The sequence below is a fragment of the Desmodus rotundus genome, chromosome 1, assembly GCF_022682495.2.
Source record: "Desmodus rotundus isolate HL8 chromosome 1, HLdesRot8A.1, whole genome shotgun sequence".
NCBI classification, from domain to species: Eukaryota; Metazoa; Chordata; class Mammalia; order Chiroptera; family Phyllostomidae; genus Desmodus; species Desmodus rotundus.
The window spans coordinates 168,886,999-168,902,348 of record NC_071387.1 but is presented as its reverse complement, the minus strand read 5'-3'; the positions used below and the strand labels follow the sequence as shown (position 1 = coordinate 168,902,348).

The 15,350-nt window shown below is 47.3% G+C and overlaps 1 protein-coding gene across 1 annotated transcript in view; it reads left to right on the top strand.

Annotated features, from left to right (window-relative positions):
* MAP1B (microtubule associated protein 1B) overlaps nt 1–15,350 on the top strand; it is a 94,356-nt gene that overhangs the window by 62,876 nt on the left and 16,130 nt on the right. The window contains exons 3-4 of the mRNA XM_024578422.4: nt 5,640–5,722; nt 8,161–8,301. Of these exons, the coding sequence (XP_024434190.2) occupies nt 5,640–5,722; nt 8,161–8,301 (224 nt within the window). The remainder of the gene's footprint in view (nt 1–5,639; nt 5,723–8,160; nt 8,302–15,350) is intronic.

Below are 15,350 nucleotides of genomic sequence, written 5' to 3'. Positions count from 1 at the left end.
AGCCTTCTGACCTGCTCATGTCCCCCTCCTCTGAGAAGGGAGCCTAGCGGACATCTTCCTGCTGGTGGGGGCTGGGCCTGGGACCTGAGGCCTGGGACCTGCTCTGAGCCCAGCGTCGGCTGTGAGGGACAGAGGGGCCATCTGTGAGGGCTCTGGAAGAACAGGGGATTCACTAGAAAACTGCTGGTGCAGGCATCTCCCCTCCTGCCACACCAGCATCCTTTCTCTTCAGGCCTCGCCCATCTCTCAGCACATTCGCTTGGCCTGATGATGGGTTTTCCTGCAGAAAGGAGGCCTGCATGTTATTCCAGACCAAATGCTGTTATGAAAAGCCGCTGGGAGAGTTGCTGCTAATTTATTTTAGTTCCAGCACTGAGTGCTTTTCATTTCTTGCTTTCATCTGTTGATGTAAATTTTAGCCTGGGTGTTTCTTGCATGTAGGACGGGAGGTGAGCTGTTTCCTCTGCACGTGCACTTTGTGAAGAGGTAGAGTTGAAGAACTCTCACTGCTGTCATTTTTCTTCCCCCGCCCTCCCCTCTCCGTCCCTCCCAACGAAGACAGACTTTCCTTTCAAGGCATTCTGTGCTTCTGGCCTTTTCTTCATCTACCAACCCCTACTTTTAGCTAGCTAATCCTAGTCCTTCTTTACACCATGCATTTCCCCTTCTAACTCTAGAAACTTCTTTAACTCTAAGATTTCTGCTTCTTCATACTGGAGGGTTTTCTAGTGCTGAGTCACACTGTCAAATGCCTTTTCCAAAAAGAATCCTCTCTGGTTTCACCTGGGCAAGGGGCTGGAGGAGGAGGCGGGTGAAGAGGGGCAGCTGTGCGAGCTGGCGGAGGGAAGGGCGGAGATGGGTGGGCACGGCGGCCCTTCTGCTGGAGGCCTCAGCCCTGACGCGGTTCTGGTTACCACTCCCTCCCTGCCAGGGGTGCAGGGCCCTCCTTATCGTCCCCCCTGCACACTGAATGCACATTGAAGATCTTCTTTATTCTTCAGTTTCTATTTCTAGGTTATGTTTGCACCGTGTTCATTTTTCAGGAAAAAGGAGTTCTACAAATAAATGTCTGGATTGTGATCATTAATGGAAATAAAAATTAAATATTTATCCTTAAGACATACGGAGTTATCATTCACTTAAAGACAATTTAAAAGGCTTTCGCATTACTAGTTACTATTTTCATCAAGGGTTTCCCCTTTTTCTGAGCGCTGCTGCCACTTGAGGCCCAGTGTTCTCTCCTTGTGCCAGGCTGCTTCCTTCAGCAGCGGCCTCGCTGGACTGACTGGCTTGGGTGTTCTCTGGCCCCAGCAGAGATGTTACAGCCTCCTGGGCACTATGTTCTGGGGCTGGTGTGTGTCGGAAGGAAGAGTCAGCTGCTGTGTGCAAGTTTTATGGAGGTTTGGTTGTGGCTGTGCCTCAGCACGGGGTCTTGAATGTAGCCATGGTTAGCCTCTTCATAAACCAGGAGAGAGAGAGAGGGAGAGATGAATATTAAACTCTGTGAAGAAGAGAGCCCATAAGCATCCTACAAATTATACACCCAAAAAATAACATTTTGTTTTAAGCAATTTTCAAGTCACTTGAATATAGTAAAACGTAAGTCACCAGACTAGCCCAACCTTACAAGATATAGATGCAGTGTTCAAAAAGGAACACTTTAGGAACAAAATAGTCCCAGCAATAACTGAAAATTATGGGCTTATTTGAATTTCAAGCATGGCCTTTGGGAATGTACAGACAGAATTGTCTGCAAGGACCCTGCTGCCTCAGTGGGTCCCCAGACCCCCGTTTGTTGTTTCTAAGGTGGAGTAAGACCCCTTTTTCTGTGTCACATAACAGTCCCCCCACCCCTCCCCGAGGTAGAGCCTTTGCAATTACACCGAATTTGTAGGGAGCCCTCAAACACTGTCTTGTCAAAGCAATTGTGACCATCATTCCATCTCAGAGCCCTGCTTTTGCTTCCCTCAGACCAGCACTGAGGGGAAGCACCTACGCATCCGGCTGCCTAATGCTTCCCCTGCGAGCTGATTCTGCAGAACAAAATCTGTAACGGTGGAGAGAGAGTCTGCCCCTGTGTTGTCTTTCTGTCCTGGGAACTTATTTTCTGAAGCAACTGAATGAGACCTTTACAAGCGAGGGTGGTGGCCTCGCCTTCAGAATGCCTGGCCCGTTTCCCAGTGTGAAACATTCCCCAAATATGCAACTTTGTAAGCGTCCCAGCAGTCGGGGCTGGAGCAGCTTGCTGCCTGAAGAGCTGGCATCCCACGGAGACGCCAGGGACGAGCCGGCGTTCCGGCCCCTCAGGCAGGCCCGGCCCCTGGTTACGTCGTCAGGAGAAGAATCTGGCCAACAGTCTGGCTGTGACAAGAGCTTGAAATTTCTCTCTCTCTTTAAATCCCCTCCTTCATTCAAATCCATTCCTATCAAAAGGCCTTTGTTGAAGGAGCAGCCCCAGCATCTTGGTGCACGGCTGTGTCAGTATTTCCAAAGATGGACAAGAAGAACATCCTTAGTTGAATTCCTGAGCAAAGAGGTCTGAAAATTAACTTGGAAGGAGGAGAGGTACATGGCTGCTGTCACATGGCATTTGTTTTGTTTGTGTGAGTGACGAAGCCACAGATGAAAGGAACTTCTTGTGGATGGTAAGAAGTCCCCCGCCAGGACGTGTCTGGGGAAGGGCCCGCTGCGCTGGCCAGGCTGTTGCTTAGGTGCTGCACCTGGAAGGATGCAGTTCGCAGGGTTGGGGCAGCGGATAGATCTGTAGGGAAGGGGGGGGGGGGGGCTCTGATTTCTTTACCATCTCTTGGGGGAGGAGCCAAGTCTGTTTCTGTGGGCCCCACAGAACGTAGTAATGACGATGGCCATACTATAGCATCATGCTGCCTGAAAACAGCCAGGCCAGAAGTTTGATCACGTTAACAACCACTTGTTGGTCTTAGGCTATTGCTTCATTTTGTTTCAACTTAGTGCTCTTGAAGCCCCTGAAGTCTTCGTTTCCCAGAGGCTACTAATGGAAGGACTTAGGGGACAGTTTGTTTTCTGTGTTTGGCTGGTTGTCCCTTTATCATTTGCTTATTTAATTTGATGTTCTTTTGCTTGAGCTTTAAATATGGTTGTCAAAAGCAAACACAACCAAGCCAAAAAGCGGTGTTCAGCAAATCATAGACTCCAGCTTTCATAAACGAACATTTTTTCCTTTGGCTGAGTTGAATTATTTTTCTTGAGGCTCAGTCCTTCGCCTGCTCACATTGTGTGACGTTGTTTTGTTTTGGGGTTTCTTCATTTCCAGGCATTGGGAGTAAAGAATCACACACCTTCTCTTAAATTTACCCTCTTTTATGTGGGTGTTCTGCCACCTTGGCTTTTTTGTTTTTATTTTTGTTTTGTTCATTTTGTTAATATTCTTCTCCTGATGCTTTCTGGCTTCTTGCTTCTTTAAGCACATTTCTGATTTTATTCCTCTGGATTTTCCCCTAGCTCTTCTTTGGCATTTAACGTCTGTGCCTTGTTCAAGCCCTGGCTCCTACACGTTGTGCGACCTTGGGCTAGTTAATGGTCTTTTGTAGACCTCATTGTTGTCACAGTAAAAGGGAACACAGTGCCTCAGTCACTGAGCTCCTCCGGGGACTGAGCGAATCAGTACCGGTGCGGTGCTTAGAACAGTGCCCGACACTATTCGTGTTTCCTTTGGGCTTCTTCCACGTTTCACGTGGGGTCTGATGGTAAATATTGGCTGATAGGAAAGGTGAGCCAATGGAAGAGAACAGGCTTGACGATGCAGTGGTGGTATTTCAACACGAGGCAGTGCCATAGTAGTTCTGGTCCTTGATGATATGAAAGAAAGAAGCCCTAAGCTGTGTACCCTGGACTGCTTTTTTTTTTTAATCTCTTTATTGAGATTACAATGTGCACACCATATAATTCACCCATTTAAAGTGGACTCTTCGATAGGTTTTGGTATATTACATTATTAATTTTTTAAGTTATGGTAAAATATATAGAAAACATAAAATTTGCCATTTGAACCATTTTTAAATGCACAGTTCAGGGGCATTGATTACATGCACATTGTTGGGCAGTCACCACCTCGATTTGCGGAGTTTCTCAGCACCCCAGACAGAAACTCGGTGCCCACTGAGGCGTCAGCCTCTGTTCCCTCTCTCCCAGCCTCTGACAACTCCTCATCTGCTCTCTGACTCTGTGAACTCGCCTGTTCTAGACATTACATGCAAGTGGAATTGTACGGTATTTGTCCTTCTGTGTCTGGCTCCCTGCACTTAGCATGATACTCTAAGAGCTCACCCATGTCGTCGTATGCATCAGAACCTCATTCCTGTTCATGTCTGAATAACAGTCCACTGCACGGGCACAGCGCAGTTTGTTTCATCCATAGGTGGACACGGGGTTGTCTCCACCTTTGGGCTGTTGTGACTCATGCCACAATGAATGCTGGCATGCAAGTGTCTCTTCAAGTGCCCGCTTTTAGTCCTCCTGGGAGTGGAATAGCTCAGTCATGTAGTAATTCTGTTTTAGCTTTTTGAAGAAACGCCCAACTATTTTCCTGGAAAACAATTGCTTTTTGGTCATTCTGTCTTCTTGTGTTTCTGTCCTTTGGGGTCTGTCTTCCTTAGATTCTATTCCATTGCCTCCCATTATCCAAGTTTCACTGTGCTTCCAATCAGCAGACGTGTCCTTGTCTCCCCTCCCAATCATGCATCTCCCTCTCACACCTCTTCTTTGTCCATCCACCCGCAGAGCCTTTATCACCCACTCTGGCCACACACACCGCCTGATCCCTTTCATCTCATTGTCTAAGCAGGTGGGGGGAGCCTTCCATAGGCCTCAGTCCACTGCAGCTGGAGGTGGTTTCGGCCCAGGATGTCCCTAGAGTCTCAAAGGCGTGGGAAGTCAGGGACATGGAGCCAAACACACTGCAGAATCCTAGCCCTCCTTAGACAGGCTTCCTCCTTCCCACACACCTTGCTTTGTTGTTCTCCCTCCCCTTGGCTTGTATTTAGGGGCCAGTTTGGCCTCCCTGTCCAGCAGGAGAGCTGTTCCCCACGTTTCATTTGCTCGCAGTTTCTCCACTTTTCTATGAGCGAGTGAATGAATTAATGAATACCCTGACAGCCTGTAAGCCTGCCTCAGACAGCCATTCTGGTTGTTGGGCTAATTGTTAGCTGGGTTTCTGGATGTCATTCATTTCACAATAAGGCTCCTAATTAATCTCAGCACCGTTCTCACCAGAAGAAAGGCTGATAGGGAGAAACATCCCCGATTACCATGAGAAAGGAAATGTCAAGAGCCCCGTGGAGTTTTCCTGGCGTCCACCCCTGTCTCAGATGAAAACCGCCATTAACCCTCAGACAGCCTGGAGATCAACCATGGAAACTAGGGGGTTATGAGAGCGTGAGGAGCCCCGGACCACACGGACCCAATTCCTGGAGAAACCTGCTGGGCTCTGCACACTCTTGCTTAGTAACACGGGTTGTGTTTCCCGAGATGAGGTGGAGAGTCCCGGTGCCCGGTGCCTCATCAGAAGCAGAAATGCTTCAGCTGCCCCAGAAGCTGTCAGGGAGGTTTTAATCTGGCAAAACTAAAGGCCTACTCTTTTGTCTGTGTTTTTCTGCCTGCAGGACAAAAGATCCTTCATCACCGAAGTGACGTTTTAGAAACAGTGGTCCTGATCAACCCTTCCGATGAAGCAGTCAGCACCGAGGTACGCGTGCAGCGCTGCAGCCTCTCAGGCCGAGCCTCACACAGTGGGCGGGACCCAGCTGTGGAGAGGGACTCCAGAGAGAAAAGTTCTTGGTCCAGGATGCTGGGTCCAGTCGGTGGCTGTTCTCTTTATCAACACCACCCCAGACTGCCCTTCCCAGGAGGGGCAAAATGGAAGAATATTCAAGGACTGGGGTGTTTTATCGAGGCCAGTGGGTAGAAATCTTGGCTGTGTGTGGAAGGTGTGTTGCTGGGATGGATTCTGCTAGGAAGTAGCAGGGGAAATACATGAGAGCCCTTGGGCCAGGACATCCAGGACCCAAATTTGGAGAAGGGCATCTCAGACGCAAGCCCCCTTCAGACCCATCCTGCCCACCAGATCATGGTGGAATGCAGGGTAGCATGGGGGTCAGGGGCATGGCCTCTGGTGCCAGACTGCCTGGGTTCTACTCATTAGCTGGTGGCCTTGGACAAGGTGTTGATTTTGCTTCGTCTCCATTTCCACCTCTGTGAGATGGAGATCATCCATGTTTACATTTAATTTTTATGCTTGATGTTGTGCTTGGGAATATGAAGTACTTAGACCACAGCATGGCACATAGCAACTGAATATAAATGTTGGCTGTTCTTATTGCTAATGTTACTGTTTCCATCATATGAAATTTTTGCCAGAGAGAGCAACAGGGTATTCCAGAGCCCACTGTCAGATAGGGACATGGCTGAAGCCAGGAGTCTCTGACCCAGGCCATACAAGTTGATACGTCTCCATTTACCCCTTCATTACAGCTTAGCACCTTTGTGACTGAGTTGCTTCTTGGACACTGAAGTAGCCACAGTCCCTGGGGGCCTCCATTACCTGGAGAGTCTCTTCTGCCCACGCTTTGGGCATCTCTGTGACTGTGGCCTCTTTTGTTAAATTGAGATATTTTACATACCACACCACTCACATATCACTAAATCCATGCTTTGAAAGTATGTAATTCAGTGGATTTTAGTATGTTCACGAACCGGTGCAACTAACCCCACTAATTACAAAACATCCCGCTCCCAAACCCTAAAATTGTTAGCAGTTATTCCCCATTCCCCCCAGCAGCTGGCACCCACTAACCTACTTTTTGCCTCTATGGATTTGCCTGTTCTAAATATTTCAGGTAACTGGAATCATACACTGTGTGGCCCCTGGTGTCTGGCTTATTTTACTTAGCATGATGTTTTCAGGATTCATCCACATCGTAGCATACATATATCAGTCCTTTATTCCCTTTTATGGCTGAGTACGCTGCTGTTGTACAGATATACCACATTTTGTTTGTCTGTTGATCAGTTGATGGACATTGGGTTTGCTGCCACTTTTTGGCTGTCATTATGTAGCCGGTTTTGGTCCCACTTTCTCCTGCTTCACATGAGCAGGACCTCTGGACCTCTCTGACAGTCGGTGAAGGCACTAAATTGAGGCAAGTGATAGGCTAGCAACTCTCTGTGACTAACAGAATCAGGAAGTAAATACGATGTGAAGAAAGCCGGAGGATGAATGTGTATCCAGCCAGACTGCCCGGAACAGCTGCGGGAAATGGAAAAGGAAAAAAAAAAAGGAATTTCTTTAAGGAATTCAGGCTTTGCCTCTGTAGCAGGTGGGGCCGGCACAGCTACTTCAGCCTACGTGTGTCTGCTGGATTGCGCAGTGGGGTGGTTGGAGAAGTGGGTCCTCACGGTGGTTTGCTTTTGCGTGCTCCCTGAGCGGAACTGGGATAGTATGTATGCCTTGGTGCTTAAGGCAGGGTTTCTGCTAGGACGGGCTGGCGTCCTGCCACATTAAGTTCGCAGAGTTCTTTAGTGCAAACCATTTACAATTCTACTGAAAAGATTCCCATTCAGGGGCAGCCTTTTGTTTATGTTCAGTGTTAGTTAGGTACGTGGCCGATCCCATTGTAGGCTGCAACCGGAGCTGTGTGTTTGGTGTGTGGCTTGGAAGCAAAGGGATCCTGGATGGGAGGGGCTGACTGGGGACCCTAGCTGGAAACCTCTGTTTCCTGAGGCAGCAGCAAGGGTGTGTGTGTGGGGGGACCTGGGCTGTGCTTGGTGACTCAGCCTGTGAGATGTTCATGAAGTCTCAGCCCACATGCTGCTAGCAGACACAGCTGTGGAACAAATGATCACCAGCTACGGAGACAGCTTTGAAAAAGACAAGCAAACTAAGGGGGAGAAAGTCAACTACCACTACTGTATGGGTTGTAACCAAACTTGGAAAATGGCCTTGGTGGGCGATCTGATGACCACAGTCACGGCTCTGTCCCCTTCCCCAGGGGGAATCTGAATAACCAGGGAATGGAGGATTTCTATTGGTAATAAACATCCAGTGTTCGGAGGGCTTGCCCTGTGCTGAAGGTGGCATGGGGGTGCTGCTATGACTCACTTCCTGTGCCCTGCGCTTTGTTTCAGGTGCGCTTAATGATCACGGACGCTGCGCGACACAAGCTGCTCGTGCTGACGGGCCAGTGCTTTGAAAATACCGGAGAGCTCATTCTGCAGTCCGGCTCGTTCTCCTTCCAGAACTTCATAGAGATTTTCACGGATCAGGAGGTGGGCTTCTGCCTGGGAGTAGCTAAGCTTTACAGTTGCATTGTTACTGTCGTAGCCTCAGGCTGCTCTTTGAAGGCACTCCAGGGAGGTAGAAGAAGGGGAGGGAATGTCATGCCGCCCTTGAAATGAGCAAAACCGGGACCCAACAACTATAATTCTGTGGCTCATTGCCAAGAGAATTTAGAGCCCTCATCTATAATTAATTGGAAGCATTTTCAATGGCCCAAGATACAGATGGAGGAGGGTTGGGACAGTCAGCACTTCACAGGTGGCAAAAATGATGGAAAAACTTGAAAAAAGCCCAAAAGAAAACCCCAGTTTCCTGTTTTCTGAAAGAATGTTCTAAAAATCTCTTAGACTTTTGGAAGGATTTAATCACCCTTCTCTCTTTCAGTACTGGAACATACTTTTCCTGATCTAATGTTTGGTCCCAGTGTTTGAACTTGGGCTGTTTGAACAGCTCCAGAAAGAGAGGGCTCGAGAAAGGGATGCCTGTAGAAAAAGGGGCACATCCGTGGTTCGCATTCATGCCCCAGCAAAAAGAGGGCTGAAGTAGCTGGACTGAAGCTGGGTCATTCATGTTTCTAAGGAACATATCTTATCAAGGATGGTACGTGGGAAGTGCTGAAAACTAGATTACAGTAGTATTTGGGAATATCAGAATCAAGATTTTAATTTGGTTATTTCTGCTTGAGAATTTATTCTGGCTGGGCAACTTCTCTTTGCAAAATAATGAGTCTCTTTCGTTTTGTTGATTTGTTTATAGTAGTTACCGCAGCAGTTCAGGGCTGTCCCCAGGGCAGGTTGGGGCCTGCCCGGAGCTGATAGCAGATTTCCACAGGGAGGCTGAGGGAGGTGCGGACAGGACGAGTCACCACATCTATTTAAAACCATCTTCCTGGTAACTTCCTGAGATGGCGGCCTCTCGGTCTCAGGGGTGTCGTGAAGGGCCATCTGTCTTTCTGCATTTAACCTTCCCCAGACTGTGCTTCCCCGAGAGGTCTCTGTGTACCTTTCATTACTGGCAAGAGCTGTAAAGAAACTGCCCAACTCCCTTTGGCTCACCTGGAAGCTTCTATAAAAAGACTGGTCTGGTGACATCACCATGTTTCACTCTCCACCCACTAGGGGTGCGGGGATCAAAACCTATGAAAAGGAACGTTTTACTTAGCATTGTCACCTAGGTCCTGAGACATCTGGTCCTGGCTCCTCACAGTGGGAAGGGGCCCATGGCCCTGTTCTCCGGAGCCTGGGACCTGTCTTCCTCCAAGGTGTGTCGTCCTCTGTCTCATGTCCACTGCACCGTCCGCACTGTGAAGGCCCAGTAACCCTTTGTTCATTGGCATTGAAATTCCCAAGGTAGAGCTACAATTCTCACTCTACCTGCTGCCCAGAAAATTGGTACGTGACCACTTTAAAGTCAGAATCTTGTGTCCCCAAGTGCCTGTTGTGCCCGAGGGCAGGTGGGCGTTTGGTAGCTCAGAGGTCACACACACTATTAGCACCTTTCCGCAGGGAAGGGAGAGAGCTACAGAGACCTGGAAATTGCCCTGTGGCCTAGTAACACCGGTGGGTGGTTAGCTGGGCTGCTGGTAGACTCTGAGTTCAGCCTTGAACCCTCAGCTCATTAATATGCATGGTTGCCTCCCCTGCATTCCTGTGCAGTTCTGCAGTTAGTTTCTAGTGGCTGGCTTCTATCCCAAGTCATTGTTCCGCCCTCACCCCCCAGTAAAACTGAACAGAGGATGAATATAAAGAAAAGGGTTTGTCATTGCCCACATTTTAAATAAGGAGGTATCACAACTCATCCATCCAGACCCCAAATAATACCCCTCTCTCTCTTTAAGTAGGGCATAGTGTTATGAAATTGTGCTTAAATCATTTTTTTATTAGCCCACAGAAGTTGAATTTTAGCACAATGGACAGTGCACCTATCAGAATTTACCCCTAAGAAAAAGAACCAGCCTTAGCTGAAGAACGTGAGTTCTGCAGAAGGGCAGATACCCCAGGGTTTGTAATCCCTGGGATGGATTCTGAAGAGCGTACACCTTCATTATATTAAGCCTGGTACCGTGTAGGCCAGAGACTCTGTCATGGTCTCCTGTGCCCACCCCACAACCCCACCCAAATATTTTGGAGAAAGTGATGTCCAACACATGTGGGAAAGGACCTCTGGGGTTCGCCCGGTCGGACTAGATCAGTGGTGTCAGGGTGGGCGAGGGGCAAGAGAAGGGGAGAAGGTTGGGTCGAATCCACCATTTTTTTCCTCTTGCCACAACCAGCCCAACTCAGCCTTTATCCCTCTGGCATTGTGGACTTTGAAGAAGGGCTGCCACAGCTAAAATGGGTCGAAAATTGCTGGACACAGCCAGTGGTTACTAGCCTTTTAGAGCTACGTTTGCCTGTGGTTGCATTGGAAGAAGGGTTTGAGTACAGAATGACTGGGTAACCAAGGGACCTTAAAGGCCATTTGGCATCCAGTTTTGTTCCTTTTATCCAGTCCTTGATACGTGTTACTCAACAGGGGCCTGGCCCTGAGCCGGGCTGCCCAGGGCCAGCTGGAGTGTGCGGGTTCTTGACTTTGTGTCAGAAAGATTTCACAGCATGAGTCCAGGTGACTGTGAGGGTACGTTTATTAAAGCTGGGGGTGGTAAAACAAGGAAGGACTTAGGACATGAGAAGCAACAGGAGAGCCTAGGCTGGGCTGCCTTAGCTCACTAGGAAGTCAGAGAAAAGGGGGCCTTGGGGACAGGTTCAGGGGATTAGCCTGGGACAAGCTGCAAGCTGCCCATAGCCTTAGAGTTTAGGAGAGGAGTGCCTGTTGGGAGAGAAGTGGAGGAAGGAGGGAAAGGGAATGGGGCAGGCTGCTGCCCAGCAGCAGAGCTCACTGGGTCCCATGCCTTGGGGCTTTTATTTCTCTCTTGCAGGTGGGAATCTTTGGGGAGGTCTCAGGGGAGGGTTTCAGTAGAATATTCATCAGTTTTCCAGGTGTGCTCTTTTAGGGTCATGGTGTCCCCTGATTGGTCAGTGACAGGGCAGGGGGTCTTTAGTCATTGTAGATGGTTCTGGCATAATCTGATTTTGCTGCTTTTCTCGGCCTGGAGCTGAAATACAATTGAGGCCTAGATGTTATCTTCTAGATGTTGTCTCCAGGGAGGAAAGGCCAGGGTAGGAGAGGTTACCCTGGGGGTGAGGTCCTTGTTTTCCCACTTTGGCCCCCTGCCTGGACTTGGGAGGGCCAGGGTGCCTGGTGACCATCTGCACCTGGCTGTAAATTGCCCGGCCATCGTGTTCGGCTGTCTGTCTCAGTTTCCCTGTTCCACTTGCCGAGGAATTTTCCTAGCTTCTTACTATCCTGTCTCAGTGCATACTCATCACTCCAGAGAAATTAGAAACACAATTTTTGAAACACAAAAATGATACATTTTTGGATGAGAGTATCTTAAAAAATGAACTTAAAAATAGAACTATCACCGCATTTTGAGCTTCAGGTTTTGGGGAATCTTAGTCACTGCAGGTCATCTAGAAAACTAGAATTTAGAGTTAAAACAGTCATCTGGCAAACGCATCCCTCCCTGAAATCGGAGGATGCTGAAATCACCATGTCCTGGGGACATTTTTTAGTCCCTCTGTTAGAAAGTGTTTCCTTATTTGTCTCATTGTATCTTCAAGGAAGAAATGTGATCTCTATCCCACCTGACAGTGTCCTAGGTACCCTCCCCTAACGCCACCATTTTTTTTCTTCCAGATAAATTATTTTCAGTTCCACTCACTGTTCTTCATAGACCAAAATATTAAAGCTTCCTTCCATTCCCTGGTCACTGTCCTTCGAGCGTGTTTCATTGGTGGGAAGGCCAGATGGAATGGGTAAGGGGAAAATTCAGGAGTTCAGTCTTGGTCATGCTTTAGTGCCTTGTATTACCAGACATCAAGTTGGATATATGGGTCCAGAGCTCAGGGAACTAAGAGATGGCCGGGTAAATTAATTCGGAAGCCATCATCAGCTTCCAAATTAATATATCCTGTCATATTATTATAAATGAGAACATAGATGAAGTTGTCTAAAAAGAGCAATGCATTAGAAGAGGAAAGGGATCAGGTCTAGCATTTCGAGGCTAAGGCCAAGAAGAAGGAGCCAGCAAGGAGACTTGTTTCAATACGTTTGCTTCTTTGTTTATGGTCTAGTTTCTCTAAAATGCCGTGACTCACACCGGACACCAGACTCCAGGGATCATAGATCAGGTTAGGACTGTGAGAGTCGATGACTTCTATAGTTTTCAATATAGTGTTTTATTAAATAAGTCTAAAAGTAACTTTTGACTATTACCATTCACAATTAAATATCAATGGCGAGAGGATGTAGGCTTTGAGGGGCTCTGTAATTCGCATAATTTGGGGGCTCCCTTTAAGTAAAAGAAAACAAAATTGTTAGTGCACAGCTAAGTGCAGGGCTTTGGGAGACACCCGTGCCCGTGAGGGGCCTTGAAGTTGAAGCTTCTTTAGCTGTATGATAAATCCATTTGACCATCAAATAAAATCCCTGAGTTTTTTCTATGGATGTTATTAAGCCATATCTCCAAATCCTGCTCTTTACCCAGTTGGTTTGTTGGGCCTTACGCTTATCCTTTTAGAACATCATCTTGTTAGAGTTGACTTAGCCATAGCCGGCCCAATGTCCAGAGCTTTTGTAAATGTCTTAATTTTGCTGTGCCTCTCGTCTTCATGCCATCACAGATTTGATAGTCACGTCTTCGTTTATCCAAGGACATGAATGAGCCCTGAGGCAGCCCACCATAGACCTCTTCCCAGGTTGACACTAAGCAGCACTGTGTACGGGGCTTGCTACATATTCACCTATTTCTGCCATCACACTGTTCAGAGATCCTGTTCAATGTCTTGCTAAAACCCAGAGATAATGCAGTTTACTATATTCCCTCATTAGCCAAGTGAGTAACCTAATCAAAAAAGGAAATGTAGTTAGTAGGCCATGGCTAGAAATTCAAATCCTATTTCATTAATGTTATCTGCGGTAAAGTCATTTATTTCCTCTATCTTCCTTCCTCTTCCAGTATGCCTGCATTTAATTAGAAAAATAAATCGACAAAAGAGGCTGTCTTTGGCCGGAGCAATATTTCTTCCATCTTTGTAAGAATAAGGGGAGGGTCAGTCCACGTGTTTGAGAAATATGAGCAGGCTCAGGTCACTTCCCCAGTGCCCACTCCAGCAGGACAGCGCATATTGAATCGGTCAAGTTCAGTGCAGTTCAGCAAACATCATGGAGCCTGGCGAGAGGTCGGGGAAACAGAGGTAACTACAGTACAGAGATACAGAAGATGGGTTTCCTCCTATTTAGGAACTTTTGGTCTAATGGGCTGTAATAGCTACCCTTTAGTGTGATGATGACTTCCAAGTGTTTTTAGAAGCCTCAGTTTCCAAGTCCAAGACCTAGTCGCAAGTTTCCTTGCCACTGCTCCCTTGTTGGATCCTCCTTATTGTTCTCATCTGTTCATTGAATGAACGTTGATTAAGTGCCACTGCGGGCTGGACACAGGCTGGATACCAGTCTGTGTCCTTGAGGTGCTCAGTGTCTAGGATGTGTGTGGGACTAGAGGCCTGGAGACAGGCTTGGGATGGGAGGAGGGGGGAGCAGGTAAGTGGGGAGGTTCGTTTCTTCTTTAGAGCTTCAAGGCTGCAGTAGTTCCCCTTCTTGATTCCTTTCATCGCTCCTTGAAGGGCTCCTCCAGCCTGTCCCTGCATTGTCTCATCCTGCACAGTTGGCTGCTATTTATCCGGAGGGACCAGGTTTTCCCTCTCTGGAAAGAAACCTGCCCAGCAATGCCGACTTTTTTCTCTGTTTTCCCCATAAATCATAATTTTCCATTCACCAGCCTCCTTGCTACTTTTTACTACCCTTGACTTCCTCGGAATTCTCTGCAACCTTGTTTTCTTTTGGGGTCATTTCCTTCATTTCATAAGAACTCTTAGGATACAGGTGGAAAGATGGAAAATGGGGAGGTATTCCTCCAGTCCTTTTTCCTTCTCCTCGAACCTGGTGATTGCGCCTGTCACATAAAGAGCTAGTGATTGAATACACACAACGGGGTCGAATGCTTGGCTGCCATACCCCTCAGGGTGGAATTTCAAAAATTAAAATAAATGAAAATTAAAAGTTTACCATTAAAAATTCAGCAGTTGAGTTGTCCTAGAGTTCTTCTCCAAAATGTATTCTAAAACATGAATAGTTTACATTGAGAGGACCCTAATTGTGTTATAGTGGTGGTGACAAAGGTCTGTGCTAATTATTGTACAACATACCATATTAAGTGGTTATGTTTGCTTTGGCCAGAAAACAACTTGAGCAACAACTACCCAGGGATGGTTACCATTCACTTTTTCAGTTTTCGTAGCCTCCAAAATAGTTGATTCTTATCCATTTTATAGGAGATTGCCAAGGCAGAGGAAACAGCGAAATCGAAGACTCGTTATTTTGCTGTTTTGTGACTCTTCATATGACACGTAGGAAAAATAGGCTAACAAAACAAAAATGGCTGTTTTACTGCAATCACGGGTAGAAAAATTCAGATTCTATAGGTGACCTTTAGCACACGCACTGGCGGCCTCAGAGTTCGGTGGCTGGAAGGTTGTATGAAACAGAGGAAACCACTCTAGAACTAGAAGTTGAGTGCAGACTCAACTGCCATCACAGGGATGTCTGAACTGCATGACATCGTTGCTTTGCCCCTTCGTCCTTTACTGTCAAGGACAAAGCTCTTGTCATTTGAATGTCTGGGCTGATTTATGAGATTTGCCGCGCCCAAAAGAAGACTGGAGTTAATGGCATGATTCTTCCTCACTGTTTAGACCATGAAACCTATGGCCACAATGTGGAGTGAGACAAAAATTGCATTGTCCACGAGCCACAGTCTCTGTCTTGGTCACAGTTTGCTCTTCTGCATTCCTGTCCGGTGGGAAGTACTAAACATTGTATTGAAAAATGTCTGAACCAAATTTTTTTTTCTGGTTTATGCTTGACTATTATTTCTTTTTGA